Below are 16241 nucleotides of genomic sequence, written 5' to 3' on the forward strand. Positions count from 1 at the left end.
GTTTTTTAAAATTTATCATTTGGTGTCTTTTTAGATTTATCTCAAAATTTAGAGAAATTTCCTACGCTTGATCTCCCACTAAAATATTTTCTGTGCAGTTATCGATTTCTTCATTCAACTTTTTGTGAGTCTTGTCTTTCTGTAAGCAAAGATTTTATGGAAAAGTTTATTGTTTTCTTAACTTATCGTGGATTAAATTTCTATGAGACTAAAAATAACTGTTGTACTTACTCATGATCGATCAGATACACTGTAAATTTGAAAAGATTTTCACCCTGAAGTACCAACTAGCCCTGCAGGCCAAGTCTTTTTTACACACTATAAGTTTCCTGTGGAGCCATTTAATAGGCAATTTGAATCAAAAAGGCCGACTCAAATATCTTTTATAACAGTGAATATATGAAATCTTATATATTTGGACGGTTATGAGCCTTCTTCACGCACTGATTCAATCCTGTCTTTAACCAAGTTACATATCTCTTCTATCATTGGTGCAAGTATGCCTCGCTGATTCGCTCCTGCATTGTACTGATGAAACATCCCAGTTCAATGACCGCCTTACATTTGCCATGCCTAGGTCAGGGCGATGAAACGCGTACTTGGTGACCCATTTGTTTCTTGATTTCCTGATGATGATGTGCCCTAAGAACTGGAGCTGTCGTTCTTGTAACAGCTGCATGAGCGGGACTTGTTTCACCCGGCCTCTCGAGGACTTCTTCTTTCTTGTTACCCAGAAATATTCAACAGCAATTGGTTGGTCAGCTGATGACTTTATCTTCAAGTTTCTTTAATTTGCTAGTGTTCCTGCGTCACATCCGTATAGAAGTATCAGTAGAAAGGTTGTCTCGAACGAGTTGATTTAAGGTCTGTAGAGGTAGTCGCCCAAGACTCTCTAACTTCCAGCGGCGATGTTTCACATAGCCTTCATTTGAGGCCATCCTTTATACAAGGTAAATGAAATCATCAGCGAGCTTGATGTCTTCATTATTTGAGATCGGATTTTTCTTTGTGTTGATGACGAGGACGATCTTTTCGGTCTTAGCATTTTTTTTTCAGCTGGTTATGGGCTTCTTCGAGGGAATTCCCAAGAGTATCAATATTGTCTACAAAGTCTCAGGTCATTAATCACTTCCCTGAGGTATCTGCCAGATCTTCTGGGCGCTCTGGTAAAGTCGTGGTCTCCCTCTCATTGCTTCATTATGAAATCGTTGATAACGATGAGCAAAAAGGGGACCGAGACTTCCCCCCCCGGAAGGAATCTAGTGACCTCAAACTCTTTAGTCAGATGGCTATCAACATATACTGCACTCTTGAAATTGGTATATAGGGCTATCGCGGTATCAACTTATGGTTATCAAAGTTATCAAAGATGAACACTCAACTCACGATTTTTGCTTTGGCAATTTTCCTGTTTGCTACATGTTCTCGTGGTAAGGCCATTGACTTCTTCTACTCTATTAAAGCTAGAAAACGTACGGCGCGGCATAGTGGACTGGAACCTTGTTCCTCCGCCTTGCAAAAACCACGCCAGTCGTTTGTTTGGCCGGAAAAAGTCTGGTTCAGGGTTTACCGAGAAAGAAAGATGTGAAATGCAGCCCTGTCCGGCATTTTAATGTAATGAGATAAATAAGGAGTTTGAAACAAAGTAAAACATCTGTTCACTATTATTTGGATTTGCAGTCACTACTCTTAAGTAAGAAGCAAACGAAATCAGTCTTTTATCGAATTAAGGAACTGACTAAAAGACCTAGGTCACAGTGGGAAATTCAGTTCTTGAAGTAAGGTGGCGGGGGAAGGAAGGTTTGAAAAGAAGCATCTAAGTGCCTTGTCTAAAAGGAGGGGAAGAATTACGGGCTCCTCCCCTAGACCTACTATTACTGTATACAGTATCTTAGCTTCTCAGCACAAGGAAGAGATACATGTGATAAGTAAAGAATGATGGTAAATTTTAACATCGGTGAAGAAATGAGAAATGATGTGATCAACATGTCACGAGCACGAGACAAAGAAAAATTCTGAGTCACCAACAGAAATTGAACCTGAGGACGAATAGTTCTAATTTGCTTTTGTATTTTTGTACTCTTTCCTTGAACACTGCCGAGTCTTCTTAGGTGAATCCTAGCTAATCCTGGTAACTTAACGGTACAAACAAACTGGAAATGTAATTTAAAAAGACATACATCACAGCTTCATTTCTTATAAATACAAATGAAAGGATATAAATAAGTGTCGTGCATATAAATATCTGGACCTAGAATCTTGGACGAAAGGAAACATACCAATAAAAAGTCACTATGATGGTCCTTACATGTAAATGTGGCGCTTCTTTATATGAAAACATGATATGTTTAAGCGAAAGCGCTCTAACAGAGAAATGTGAGTGTGAAACAGACATTATATTCAAACTGTACATTACACTGGCCATATTTCAACGTTGTCTTTTCTGACTTCTTTATGTCTTTCAACAGCATCAAAAGCCATTACGGCCCCTGATAGTATAGCTCTCTTTGCACTGCTTTTAAAACGTTTGCTATATTTTGTTCATACTCTCAAATAACAATCTGCATCGCAAGAAGATCGTCGTTTTGATAGGTATAGTGAGCTAACTTGTAATTATTACCTTAGGGGTTTCTTTGAAAGTCTCAGTTTGTTTATACGTGAAAGGTTTGTCCTATAAGAAATTGTCGTTATAATCATATTTTTCTTGGACGTTTTATGGGCTCAATCTGAAAGAAATTAACCCTATCGAACATCTCCATGTTTTATTTTATTTTTTTTTTTTGCAGAAAAAGGACCTCTTTATAACAGAAAAATATTTATTTGTGACTCCAAAAAGTGTCTGACTATCAAGTTGAAGAAAGTCGGTGCTAAGCAACATTTATCGTAACAAAAAGTGTGTTTGGCGGTATTTCATAGCTAACGGCCATTTTAGAAAGGACCTCTTTATAACAGATAAATATTTATTTGTGACTCCAAAAAGTGTCTGACTATCAAGGTGAAGAAAGTCGGTGCTAAGCAACATTTATAGTAATAAAAAGTGTGTTTGGCGGAATTTCATAGCTAACGGCCATTTTAGAAGCGCGCCACTTAATATTAGCATAATGATTGTGTAATAATTCTCATAAAAATAAGGTGCAAATGAGAGACTGTGATATTGTTACTATCGGATGAACTTTTTTGCGCTTTTACCTGGATAAAAGTGGCAAAGACTGAAATCAAGAGTATATTTGCCAGTAAAGAACATGTAATACAGAAAAATAATGTAACGAATTTTATTCATAGTGGGAAAGGGAAAACGTCATAGTATAACCTCCAAAGCACATCAAAGACAGCCCACTCTTTTACAATACCTAAAGCAACCACATTACCTCCGCCTTTTTTTAAGCATTCACCACATCAATAGGCCCTTTGCAGCTAGCCATTCACGTGTGATACAAATCCGCCATGCTGGAGAGCAAAAGTTTCACTGGGACAAGACAAAAAAAAGGCATACATGAGTTTAAATGATAATTTCCTTTGTTTGACTTGCCCGGTGCGACTTTTGCTCTTCAGCAAGGAACGTTAATGGCTATCTGAAAAAGACCTATTAATCCTAATAGGGAGGACGAAATACTTGTTGTATAAGTGGCATTACTTAGTCTAGCTGGTGGAGTTAATTTGAAAAACGGTTGATTGTAAAAATGCGTAGGTACACGCCCAGTCCCTACACCTGTAAGCTATTTAATTTGTTATCGCCACGTTGAAAATTGCCCGACTTTTTAATCATTTTCTGAACAGTTAAAATGACGATGAAATAATTACGAATTTCCAATTAAAACATGAACATCTATTAGACCTCCTATCCTCTAATAAGCCCCTTCTTTTTATTACCCCCTAGCTAGTTTAGATAAGTAAAATATATACTTCAATCATAACAGATCAACATGGTATCCCGAAACTGATTAGTTCAGGAAAGAACTATAGCTGGTGTTATTCACCAATTGAAGGAAAGAGTGTGGTAATCACGATTATTAAGCATGCCAACAGATTTATAAAAAGAAAGTATCCGAGGCGTTTCTGCGAAATCATTAACTGAACAAGAGCAGGAATTTCAAACCACGTTTGACAAAGTAAGGTAAGAATGCTTCTTCAATTGTCAACTTGCTCGCACCTTTTTTACTTCCTTAAGATGTGTAACAACTGGATCTTTTTTCGTACCAAGATCTTGTCTGAGTTCCTTTAAGCATATGATATCGATGTAGAAGGAAATTCAAGGCAAAAGAGTTTCTCTTCCCATCGACATATTCAGAGTTGATGCACCAGTTCGGACTCCTAAAAGATCTTGTACGCTGCACCTATAGTATAGAACCATTTTGTTTGACCGAAGATGCCTTTGTTCTTGATATATCAAAGATCGTCTCCATTGTATTCCGGTTCTAGTTCAACTGAAAAGATTGGAAATTGGTTCTCAATTCTAAAACTTATTTTCATTAAAAAGTGTATGCCTTATCAAAATTTGAACACTTGAAGAAGGGATGCAAAATTTACAGAATTAACGATTTTCGCAATGCCTTTCCAAGAATTTTTTAAATTGAAAAGTTCAGCGATTTTTGTTTTTTTTTCAAAACTTCTCTCCCTTTATAATGTGAATTGCAACGAATGCTTAAACTTTTATTACAATACCGGCATCTATACGGAAAAGATTTTTCATTTCAGTTATTTGAATCTCTATTCGCAGGTTTTTTTTTCAGGACGGTTTTCGAAATTTTCCGTTCGTCGAAGAAAAAGCAAAATAGGATCCTCCCTCCAAAAAAGGTTTCTCTTGGCCGTGAAATAATGTAATTTACAGTTATTTATATTGTGAACATAACCCTTTACAATGAAAGATGAAAAAATGTTGAAACGAATATCATATTCTTTTCAACTTCTTTATTATCATTTTCGTTTTCATTTGATGTTAGCTATATTCTTGTCAAAGGTTAGGCTTCCAAGGAATGAAGTCGATTGTGTTTCTTTTGGCAATTTACCTCATGGCCTCCAGTGATGGTAAGCTAATTTTTTTTGTTCGAGTTTTCCATTTCTTTATAGTATGCAAGTAAATTGAAAGTCACTTACCGAAACATCAACGGGGGCATAACAATTTGTTTGTTGAACCTATTATAAAAGATGTTAAGTCTTAACGATGGAAATCTCAGTGGACTAGCAAAGTTGAGCTGTTCATGCTGTCGAGACTACATAGGTGGGCTTGTTGTGCTCTAATTCCTCGCGAATGAGTTGCCGTGATTTGCGAGTAATACTTCAGTAGCGGTTTTTTTCAATGTTACTAGCAATGTCGTTAAGTAATCCAAAGTAATCATTGTAAAGGGAGACTTCTGCTTGTTAAACAGGACACCTACGTCGCAAGAATCCGCCCGCTTCGAAAGAACACTGCGAAAATCTTCTCGAAAATGCAACGTATGAGACGTACACCCTGATGGAGCTGAACTATAACTTATCTTGCTATCCTAAAGGTTGGAAAAACTTCTTTTTCCAAAAAGACGTTATCCAGATGGTTAAAAACATATCTGATCGACTCCAATACGACTCTCAAGTCCAGAAACTTGGAATTAACCCAAAGATTGGATGGGTCTTTAGAGCACTCAACATGGTTCCACTTGATCAAGTGAAGGCCGTAATTATAGGGCAAGACCCAGCTCCACAACCCGGTCTAGCAACCGGGCTAGCGTTCAGTCTTGACGAATCGGTCCACCCCACTAAGGTACCAAGTGTTCAAAGAGTGATCCTTGAGGCGCGGAATGAGGGTTACTGCGTTGATCCAGAAAAAGGCGTTTTAATAAACTGGGCCGAACAAGGAGTTGTCCTGCTCAATACAGCTCTGACCTTGATTCAAGACGAAATAGGCTCGCACATTGACGTATGGGCAAATTTCACACATAATCTCATCGAGTACATCAATGAAAACGCTAGTCCATCCGTATGGATCCTCTGGGGCTCGCACGCTAAACAGCTGGAAGATAAGATCGACCATAGCAAGCATTATGTCCTCAAGGGAGGCCACCCCTCACCCAATGCAGACGGGAAATACTTCTTCTGCCAGAATTATTTTTCCTGTGCAAACGACTGGCTGTGCAGAGAGAATCGTGGCATGATCGATTGGAACCTAGTTTCTCTGCCCTGCCAGAAGCATACCAGTCAGAATTATGTTAGAGTCACCGGTTATCCAGGTTTTACTTATGGGCAGCCTTGTCTAATGAAAGCCTGTCCTGCATTTAAAAAGTGATATTAGAGGGTACGCTAAAATTGTTAGTGCTGCAAACAAGAAGTTTGAGCTATATGTATTATGGGATTAATGTAATAAAAAATGTAAACAGGTGTCAACTAAAGGGAAGTAGGTGAATAAAAGTTATGTGCATGTATTTTTGTTTCGTCGCAATGTTTTTAAATCCTGCTTCAGATATTCACTTTGTTATTGATCGCGTGTCGTTTCCTCCCCTTCCGTTGGTCTTTATAAGGCGATTTGTGTCGACTAGCTTTGCGGGGAAATAGACCAATTTCGGTATATTTAAATTCATACTTAGCTACGAGGCCTGGGGGAATAAAGCAAAAGAAACGTATTATTCATTGCTGAGCCGGCTGTATTCGGTTCAATCCCCTCGACCTCGGAGACAAGTAGGAATTTTAATTTTTAATCAAAATTGATCTATTATAAAGTAGCATCGTGGCTATAAGCGATTGGTACATGTCAGCTCCCTATCGTCAAGATGACTGGAGCACATGAATGAGGAATCGAATATACATATATCAAGCAACAGACCCTAACTCCACCGCCCCAGAAGCAAAAGAGGTTTAAACAAATGGCCTCCCTAAGAAAATGTTGTCAAGACGGTAGCGCCACATGAAAATCGAAAAGAAATCCTGACCGTCTGCTCCTATTCATTGGTGAACAAGTGCAAATGATATGCAAATGAGGTTTACCAGGTTGATTGGAAAGCTTCTAATGATCTTTTCTTGATCCTAGCAACTTTGGTTAATAAAAAAAATTTAGTCGTTGGGCTGTATTAAAAACAATTTTTGCTGGAGGGATAAGCTAAGGAATGGAATTAGCCCTACCACCCTCTCAGCCATATTGCATTGCATTTTGGAAATTTTGAGGCACTTTGATGGCTTTTCATTACTGCTGAGTCTTTTTTTCTAGTATGATGAAAAAAAAGAAAGTGACAAAAACCTTTTCTACGTTATTATTGACATAACAAGGCAAGTTTTCCAAGTTCCAAATATATCGTTTTACTAATTATTATTATTATCACTTTTTATTTAAGAAGCGTATGTGATTTTTATCCCTTATGAATTGCTACACGCTAGGCCTACTTTTTACAATGCATTGTATTTAATTTTATATTTTTGTGAAGCGACCTCTACATAATGTAGCTGCAGTAAAACGCGCCACTTTAGGAGTGAACTTCTGTCCCAGAATATATGTCTTGACTAACAGGTTTTTGATAATTATCTAGCGCAGAGCAATAGTGACTTCAGAAAGTGGAGAAACATTTGAGGAGAAGAGATATTGAGGACCCAGATTTTAAACTCTAATGTAGACGATGCCCCTGCCTTAATATGTACAAAAAAGATCTCTGTACTGCAACAGTCACTGCTTAACAATGGGCTGAAGAAGCAGCTGAAAAATCGGTTGAAGTTTTAACAAAAAATAATAGCGAACACCAGGAAGATTGGCCCGTCAAGAAATCTTACGATTTGAGAATAGGGAACGACATTTCAACTGGCATCTCCGACAAATTCCTCACCTCTAGTGAGCTGGAATGCCTATGAAAATGCCCCTCGCCCTACTCCCTGGAACACTGATTTAATTCTAATTTACTTCAAATTATAACTGTCGTCCTCAGTCATCATAGTCGCCTGGCATCTTGACATGTCTTGCAACAAAGTTCCAGCCACACTCTGGTCGTGCAGAGGTTATACTTTACTATTGTTTGACACTGCTTTCTGTTGTATTTGTCTTTGTTGCAAACGGTCTCGGACACCAAATCTGTAAAATCAGACACCCAAAGTTTGATCTTGAATGGCCATTTACGGTTGGTTTTCTTAAGCAATTAACACTGCTTCGGTGATACTTGTTTTATGTGGACCGAGGCAAACGTTAACTAGTGGCTATGAAGGTGGCAAAGCATGGTAAAGACTGAAAGGACTAACACAATTAGTCCAGAAAGAAAGACCAATCCGAGAGAACCTTTGAACGCATGCGCAGTCTAGAGCCCCGGCAAACCATAGAGTTCATTGTGTTGTCAACTTATTCTGAGGAAAAGACGTCTCTTAACTATGCTACATGAGATTGATCCGTACAGTTGTGATCGCATTTCAGACCACTTTAATAATTTCACAAAACAACGTCACAATTTCCCATCACAGATGCGCAATGTTAATTTTCATCGTGACCCGTTATTTTAAAACGTGTCTATGACCATCAACCTAGATCATTCATTTCGGTTAACGAAACGTTGATTTTGTAGACTTGCAAGTAATATATCAAACATGAGACGCAGTGTTTCATCACCAGATGAAACACCGAGAAGAGAGTTGAAAATACGACGCGTAGCGGAGTATTTTTGACGAACTTCGAGGTGTTTCATCTGGTGATGAAACACTGTGTCGAATGTTTGATATTTCTTCTCAAACAAAATAGTTTTTGAAGGAGAAATTAAGGATGCAAAAATGAGCAGTTTTTCATCCGATATCCAAACACTCATTAAACATTCATTTCCTTTCAATTTTCTTTATGAATTATTAATGAGTTTGAGAAGAAGTCTTCACCCATTGTATTGTATAATTAAATTTTAGGGTAAAAGGAGGCCAAAATTAGGAAAAAAGTGTTAAGAATCTCTTTATGGATTCTCCAGCAAATGAACTACTAATGGTGCCCATGCAATACAAACCTATTTTGCTGCACTCCTTGATTTTGCACTTTCGAGATAACGCTGGTTTTGATCCTGTGTCACAAGCGCTACTGGTTTTTCCATTTAACTTGTTTACACAAGACACTGTTCGTCTTTGCTTTCCCAGACCACACCCAGCAGAACACTGTTGAGGACAAAAAAAGGGGTCACAATACCACTTCATTCAATTGTAAATGCATTTAGACGTGAATTACTAGTGAAAGAATCTGTACTAATGCACCCTGCTGAAGGTACGGGTGTTATTTCAATAAATATGATGATCCGAGGGGCGCTAAGGTTTGCCTGTTCGAGAGACAAAGGCGTGTCTTTATCAGAACCTGAATACCGACTCTGCAGGAGTTAAAACCACATCTTCTTACTCCACAGACCAATCGAGAGTAAGGTCAATTACAGGATGGTTAGCATAAGACATTCGAACCAGGCGTCCAACAACTCGAATTCCTTGCATTGCCATACCTCCTGAGATAACGCTGGGACCGGAAAATATTTTAATTTTTAGCATTATATCTTGTTTGTTGAATATGAAGGGCTTTCACTTACACTGCCCCATTCGCCAGTGGTCCAGTAGTAACAAGGCCTTTTAAAGCAGGGTTTTCTTGAAACAGGTCTCTTCCACTGGGCGCATTTCCCTTCGACAGGACAGCGTACTTTTCTTAGGTTATATCCCAAACCACAAAGGCCATGGCACTAAAGTGACAGAAAGTGATTGTAAATAACAACTCATCTCCCTGTTTTATAGAATAATTTTTCCTCTATTCAATAAGTATACACTTGTGGTAAGTACTTCTGTCGGTGTGGCAAAAATGTTATCTTTTCACATAGCAGTTTCACGGCTCAATAAAGGCAACGTCAAATCAAGATGAAGCACTTTCCGCTGATAACTGTGACATGGGTGGAGTGAAGTTTTCCACTAAAGCTTTTCCTGCGGTGTCCACTTTTCGTCGGAAACTAGTCAGAAGCAGAAAAGTTCACATGAACATGCAAAGATCTCCGTAACACCGTACAGAAATCCATGGCCTGTTCCATCAACATATATATAGCATAACAACATTTGGAACGTTTTAAATTACCCCAACCCCCGCCCCGTTAAAAAACCAAAGTACTCAGTGAAAGCAGAAAAGATAATCGGAAGAGAACGAGTTAACATGTCTAAAACAATTATGAACCGCTACGACTAAAAAAAAGGATGGTAGGAATAGAGAAATACCCTACTTGAACCGTTGGAAGATCATTATAAAAATGATTTAGATAACATTTACTAGCGTTAGTGATCGACAAATCAACCACTTACTTGTGACCACGGATCCGCCAACCACCTAAGGTGACACGCTTTCCTGATGCAATTTTGGACACCTGAAGGTTTGTAGCTGGTGCACAAACGGCTGGGGCTCACACCAATGGTACCATCTGGGGCTTGATGTATGCAGCGAACTGAACGATATTGTAGGCCCGGTCCACAGGTCTTGGAACATGGATTCCATGGCGAAACCGCCCACCTGTAAATATTATACAGAGTTTTCAGTGAAGCCTCGGAACATAAGCCTACTCTAATTTAAAACAAAGGCTGTGGAGTCCGACTGAAAAGACCGATAGACACATGTTTTGGATTAGTTCCCAATTCACACTCCCCTGATACGACATTGAAACCCGCGGGGGGCAGGGGGGAGGAGGTACTGCCATATATGGGCTATATAGGTATGTTCCGCTGTGAAGGGTATGGTTTTCAAGCAGTTTACTCTGGGATAGGGTATATGAATCAGAGAGTTTGGGTCTAAAATAGTGTATCATTTTTCAGGAAACTGATCAGTTGGTTGAAGATTTTATCTAGACTAGGGAAACAGCTACTCTACAATAGGGGGGATTTGGGGAGTTTACTCTAGTATAGGGTAGCAAAATTCAGCTGAACTAGCTCTGGTATGGGGTAAGGGTTCCAGGGTACCAGCGGCACATCTCCACCCCGAAATTCCTAAATTACCCCCCCCCCCCCCCCCGGGGCATTGAGAGCATTAAGACACTTTTAGTGGTTTAACGACTTAAGAGACTTTTTAGAGAACACAATTCTAATGGATTCTACAGAGCAAACTAAGAAACCTTTGCAAAAACATGCCCCAGCTTGCTCTATAAACTTAGCGAATTCTAAAAGCTCACGCGATTTGAGAATTTCCGGAAGACATTAGGCTGATTAGAGTTCGCTATATTATGGCCTATAAATCAGGATTTCCACGAGTTCATTTACAGTAGATCGTTTGATTATTAACTTTTATTTGTACTATATTTCCATAGGAAGTTATCAATTTCACAACATTAAGATTATAACAATTTATGCCTTTCCACTGCGTTTCGTTTAATTTTACAGATATTTCATCATAGTAGCTTCTAAGACTGAATATGCCTACTTGCTTCTTAATCTTTGTATAGTATGCTAAGCTATTTTGCAGACACTTTCGAGAGAAGCGAAGACTTAATCTGATCTGGCGTCGTCAGAATTCAAGTTCATAATTTTTGGGCAGTGGTTCCCTTTTGAAGGGAAAAAAATATCTCCTTGTTCCCAATGCGTGGTCAAAGTGGAGAAAAAAATTTTACAACTTTACCCGGACTTCAGCCCAACCTAGAAATGATGAAAAAGTGCAATAATATTTGAGAACTAAGGACTGGCATTCTTATGAGATGTGTTAGATGTCACTTTTGCTGATATGTACATTTTCAGTCTTTGTTACACAAAACAACCGATTGGAAAATAGTTGTTTTGAAAGTACCCGCTATAGTAGCCATAAGCTAATGCATTTCCCAAAGAACTTGTGTATGCTGCAAGTTCTACGAGATAAATCCGGTGAAGTATTTGAACACTAACACTAGTCTACCCGGCGGTATTCCTTTTCTGACACCTGTTGAATGTAGTAGTTTTCCTGCGTACATTTGTATCCTTTCTTCTACAAAACAGCCGAGATAGTTCACGTCTAAAGTCCTTGTTGTAGTAACTATAAATTAATGGATTTCCCAGTGAGCTTGTATATGTTGCAAGTCCTACAAGTTCATTAGCGATTAATATGACTTCAAAGGAGGCATTGTTCAGAATACCAAAACATCTCAACATGGCAAAAACAACGGCGGAGCCAACTGATAAAACATATCCAGATACGGTGACAATGAGCATACGAACTGCTTTGCATTTTGATCTCGCAGCAACTTTGTGCATAATTCCATTGTTGCGTCTTCTACGCAAAGACAACTATTTTTGAGTACAATAATCCCACAGCAGCTACAGGAAAGGCAAATGCCAACAGAAAATATAAGATGACTGAAAGTTGACCTATCAAATTTTGTGGAATATCACACAGTTTCCTGACTGTACAATTGGTACACCGCATACCCTGAGTTTCTGGGAATTTTGAGTCGGAAATGCTCTCAGCGCTTATAACATAGGGAATTGATATGATTGAAGCATACAGCTAAACTAATGAAACCTGGGAAAACGTCTTCTTCTTTGACTTGAAACTGCCGAGAGGGTGTACTATGTGCTGGTACCTATCGATAGCTATGGCAACCAGGCTAACCAGTATAGCAGAGCCGCAGGTCTCGGATATGAAAGAAATCAACTTGCAATGGATGCTGCTCACTCCCGATGTTTGAACTGCAATATAGATAACGACGGGAAAGATAAGTAACCTGTAAACCAGTTCGGTCACGGAGAGATGCAAAATGAAAAGATTTGACGTATTTCTTCGGTATCGGTTTTTACGAAGCATAACGAAGCAGATGGCTAAGTTTACGATGATCCCCAAAACAATGAGCAGGACGTTTATGGGAAGAAAAATCGAGAACCAGGACCTTTCTTCTGTGTCATAACGTATCATAGTGACTACCAGGCGAGGGTGCTTGTCACTTTCGGATGTAACAATTGAGTTATTACACTTCAACGACATAGCTGAGATCGAGACAAAGATGAAAAGATCCACTCTACTGGGTTCAAAACGCAACTTTTCTGGCTTTCTCTCTCGTTTTTTTTAGTTCATTTCAGAGGCATGCTCACCAAAGTAGTCGACTGTTAACCACCAACGGACGACTCTATCTTCTGCCACCTAGAAACCTGAAAATATGGTTTTCAACGTTATATATTTTTGTAAAGATATCAAACAGTTCTTTGATGATAACACGTTCCAAGAAAACAGATGGATTTTTAAACCAAGAGCTCACCAGCTTTGAATTTCTTAAACGTCAGGGCAAAATTAAAACTCCTTAGAACTCGTTTAATTAAAGGCACGTCAAAAATAACTATCTCACTTCCTCCAATTATAGAATTAAAAACTTTCAATGTTAAATCCACCAGTGAAATTTCACCACAACCAAAGTTACTTTTCAGAAAAAAAATAGAAGTTAGAGGATTAAAACCAACAAATTCAGAGAACCAGTATAAGAAAGCACCAATAACAATGCCAACGTAATTGTCCTCGTCATATATTTTTTTTCATTTACCAGAACAGGAACTTGGAATCATTTCTTCATTAATGGTTTGAGGAATTTGGACATAAGGTACAGATGAATTTATAGATACAAACCAATTATCACCAAACTTAAAGATAAAAGCTTTTAAATGACGGAAGGACCTATCCTTTTGATTTGTAATACCTTCTTTACTTTTAGAATAATTGTTTTTTACCCGGAAACTAGGAACTTTCATGTCACGTTAACACACTGAGGTATAAAAATCCGGAAAAGATCACTCAGGCAAAAGTATTTTATCGAAAGTATTTTCAACACGAAGCACGAAAAATTATCAATTTCAATCAACAAAGTGCAGTGTAGAGCCGGCTGTCACTGGGATGTAAAGTAGTTTCAACAAAAAACCAGCAATTAGTATATTAACTTTTTCTCAAGCGCCACAGAACTTTTATAGTTTGCAGTCGAGACTTTGCCAGTTTATGTCACTGAACCACGTGACTGCGCGAAAAGCTTAAAATGAAATGGGTGCATTAAAGTAATTATAGTACACCATTTCCACTGTCAGAAGAACCACTTACCGCCTTCGCGAAACTAAGTTGCGGGAAGCAAGAGTTTGCAAAGGAAAAGGGTCGTAAGACAGAGGAAGGAGAAGGGCATACGTGTCGCCTAGGGGGAGGTGGGAGGGCCAAAAATTATAACTCGGCTAAGAACGGCGTTAGTGGGCAAAAGAGACCGAAAAGACGGATAACTAGCTCAAATAGGCAAAAGAACTCTCTCGAGACTTCTAGCCGATTGTCTATGTAATGTCCTGGGGTGCTTCGAGGTTACCGACATTGCGCGCAGGCAAAATCTGTGTTTAAAGAGGGTCTGAATGGGTCTTTAAATGTATTACAGCCTCGCGAAGACGTGAGGCTGCGAAGCAGCAGCGTAATAAAGTCGTGCACGAAAGTTCCAAGGCAGAATGAATCTCGAATCGATGTAACATAAGGTAACTTTTACGACGTAATATAGAACAGAGGATGCGAGCGAACAAGTGACACAGAAAAGAGGACCCACGAGCCGTGTACGTGTTTGTGATTCCCGTGCTAGCTCGTTCTCATCCCGTCTTTAACCAGCCGTCGGGTGGATTCATTTCCATGCACTTATTCAATATCTCGAAAAATTTATTATGTAAAGTCGGGATTTCAAATTCTTTATGCAGTAGAACAGTTTAGTTCACTTTTTTCAAGGTAAATTTCGTTTATGCCATCGAGTTGAGTTCGAACTATTCTTCGTAAATTACGGTAATTCATGACATTTCTAAACAAATTGAACAGCGCGCGCGTTTAAGTAAAATCTTTGCTCGTTGGAACTAACAGTGAAAAGAATGCATACAAGTGCTTTCAATTGCAATTGCGTAAGAAAGACCTCGGCCATCTTTAGGTTATTTTACACACTGTAATTTCGAATGGTGAGCGGAAATGAACTGTTTGTTATGAGTGACACTTGCGGAAAGATAGCTTATAGAATGATAATTTAAAAAATTGAAAGTAAGTGTCATAAATATCTTAGAAGAAGCGAATATTTCGGGTGTATAAATTAACCTTCTTCTGTGCACAGAAAACCGTTGTAAGTCAATCGTCCAGCTTAGCCCCGGCTGCTTTGTCAGCCGGCGGGAAAATTGTTTGAGCCGTTATTACTTGTTTTTTTTCTGAAAACTCGTATCTAAAATAAAAATTCACTCTTTTTTGTCTGTTCTTCTTGTTGCCGTTTCCTTGAAAGATTTTGAAAAAGAAAAAATGAGCCTCATTCCATTTTTTCTCATTGAACCTTTGTTAAAAATGAAATACTCCATAAAACTCTTATCCTTGTTTTATTACCATTTATATAGTCCGGATGTGTATTAAAGTTTATTGATTCATATTTTATGAGTGAAGCGAACGATTGGTTTTTGACAAGGGCTTTTGCAAACACAGATTACGTTGGCTGATTTGTACTGGTATTACGTTTCCATTGGCTGGATATCTTTCCTTTGACGGTTTGGCAACGTCTTGGATTAACCTTGTCAGTCAGTAATTAAGGCTTAAAGCATCCATTTGAACCAAAGAAACTTCCAAAACGACTGAACTTTGTGAAGATCATAAGGTTTAAAGAGACCGCCCGGTTCCAACGTTGTAACTTTTGGAAATCGAGCTCTCCACCAATCATCAAAAATGCCGGCTGCCCATTTGCTTTCATATCAGTAGCACTGGCGAAACAAGTTCCTTCTTCTTCACAAGTTTTAAGACGTCTAAATCTGTACTCTGCCATCTGTATTACGAAGCGACGTGTTTGCTCAGAAGTCCTAAACAGCTAAGTAACAACATGACTTTGAATGCAAATGAAATGCTTGACTTGCTACAAGTCGACCTCTCATAAGTTCTTAAAAGTGAGCGAAGCGAGCTTCAATGCATGAGGTCGCGCAGCGACCGAGCGACCAAAGAAGTCTTGAGGTCGACTAATATTTCGCCTGAATGAATTTTTATGATTTTTAAAAAAATCATATTACTAGCTAAATAATAATTGCAAATTAGGGGAGTGCGTTGGATGGAGGAGGGGGGTGGGGGTGGGGGGTGGTGGGTAGTGAGTGGTAGTGGGAAGGGGGTGCAAAACCTGATGGGCTTGCGCAAAAGCCATAATGGGACCATTACGGCTCTAATGACTTGTAATATTGAGAAATCAAAATCAAACGCTTTTATCAATATGAATATCAGCAGCTCTCTTTATCAGTGTTATAATTGTTTATCCTCCTACTGAACAATTCAATTAACAATTCAATTCGTCTTTCCTCAAAAATGCAAGAGCGTGCTGTACTTTTAATATTTACTTCGCTAA

At 38.7% G+C, this 16241-nt stretch overlaps 2 protein-coding genes across 2 annotated transcripts in view; one reads left to right on the forward strand and one right to left on the reverse strand.

Annotated features, from left to right (window-relative positions):
* Positions 1–5009: 5009 nt before the first annotated feature.
* LOC140938110 (uracil-DNA glycosylase-like) lies at positions 5010–6345 on the forward strand. The gene is made up of 2 exons (XM_073387638.1): positions 5010–5025; positions 5367–6345. The coding sequence occupies exons 1-2, from the start codon at positions 5010–5012 to the stop codon at positions 6257–6259; spliced, it is 909 nt and encodes a 302-aa protein (XP_073243739.1). The 3' UTR covers positions 6260–6345.
* A 969-nt stretch (positions 6346–7314) lies between these two features.
* Positions 7315–16241, reverse strand: part of LOC140938640 (A disintegrin and metalloproteinase with thrombospondin motifs 19-like) — a 64814-nt gene continuing 55887 nt past the window's right edge. Inside the window, exons 21-24 of the mRNA XM_073388138.1 lie at positions 10240–10444; positions 9489–9635; positions 8928–9072; positions 7315–8023 (exon numbers count right to left, since the gene is read on the reverse strand). Of these exons, the coding sequence (XP_073244239.1) occupies positions 7884–8023; positions 8928–9072; positions 9489–9635; positions 10240–10444 (637 nt within the window). The 3' untranslated portion in view covers positions 7315–7883. The remainder of the gene's footprint in view (positions 8024–8927; positions 9073–9488; positions 9636–10239; positions 10445–16241) is intronic.

Source organism: Porites lutea, chromosome 5, assembly GCF_958299795.1.
Source record: "Porites lutea chromosome 5, jaPorLute2.1, whole genome shotgun sequence".
NCBI classification, from domain to species: domain Eukaryota; kingdom Metazoa; phylum Cnidaria; class Anthozoa; order Scleractinia; family Poritidae; genus Porites; species Porites lutea.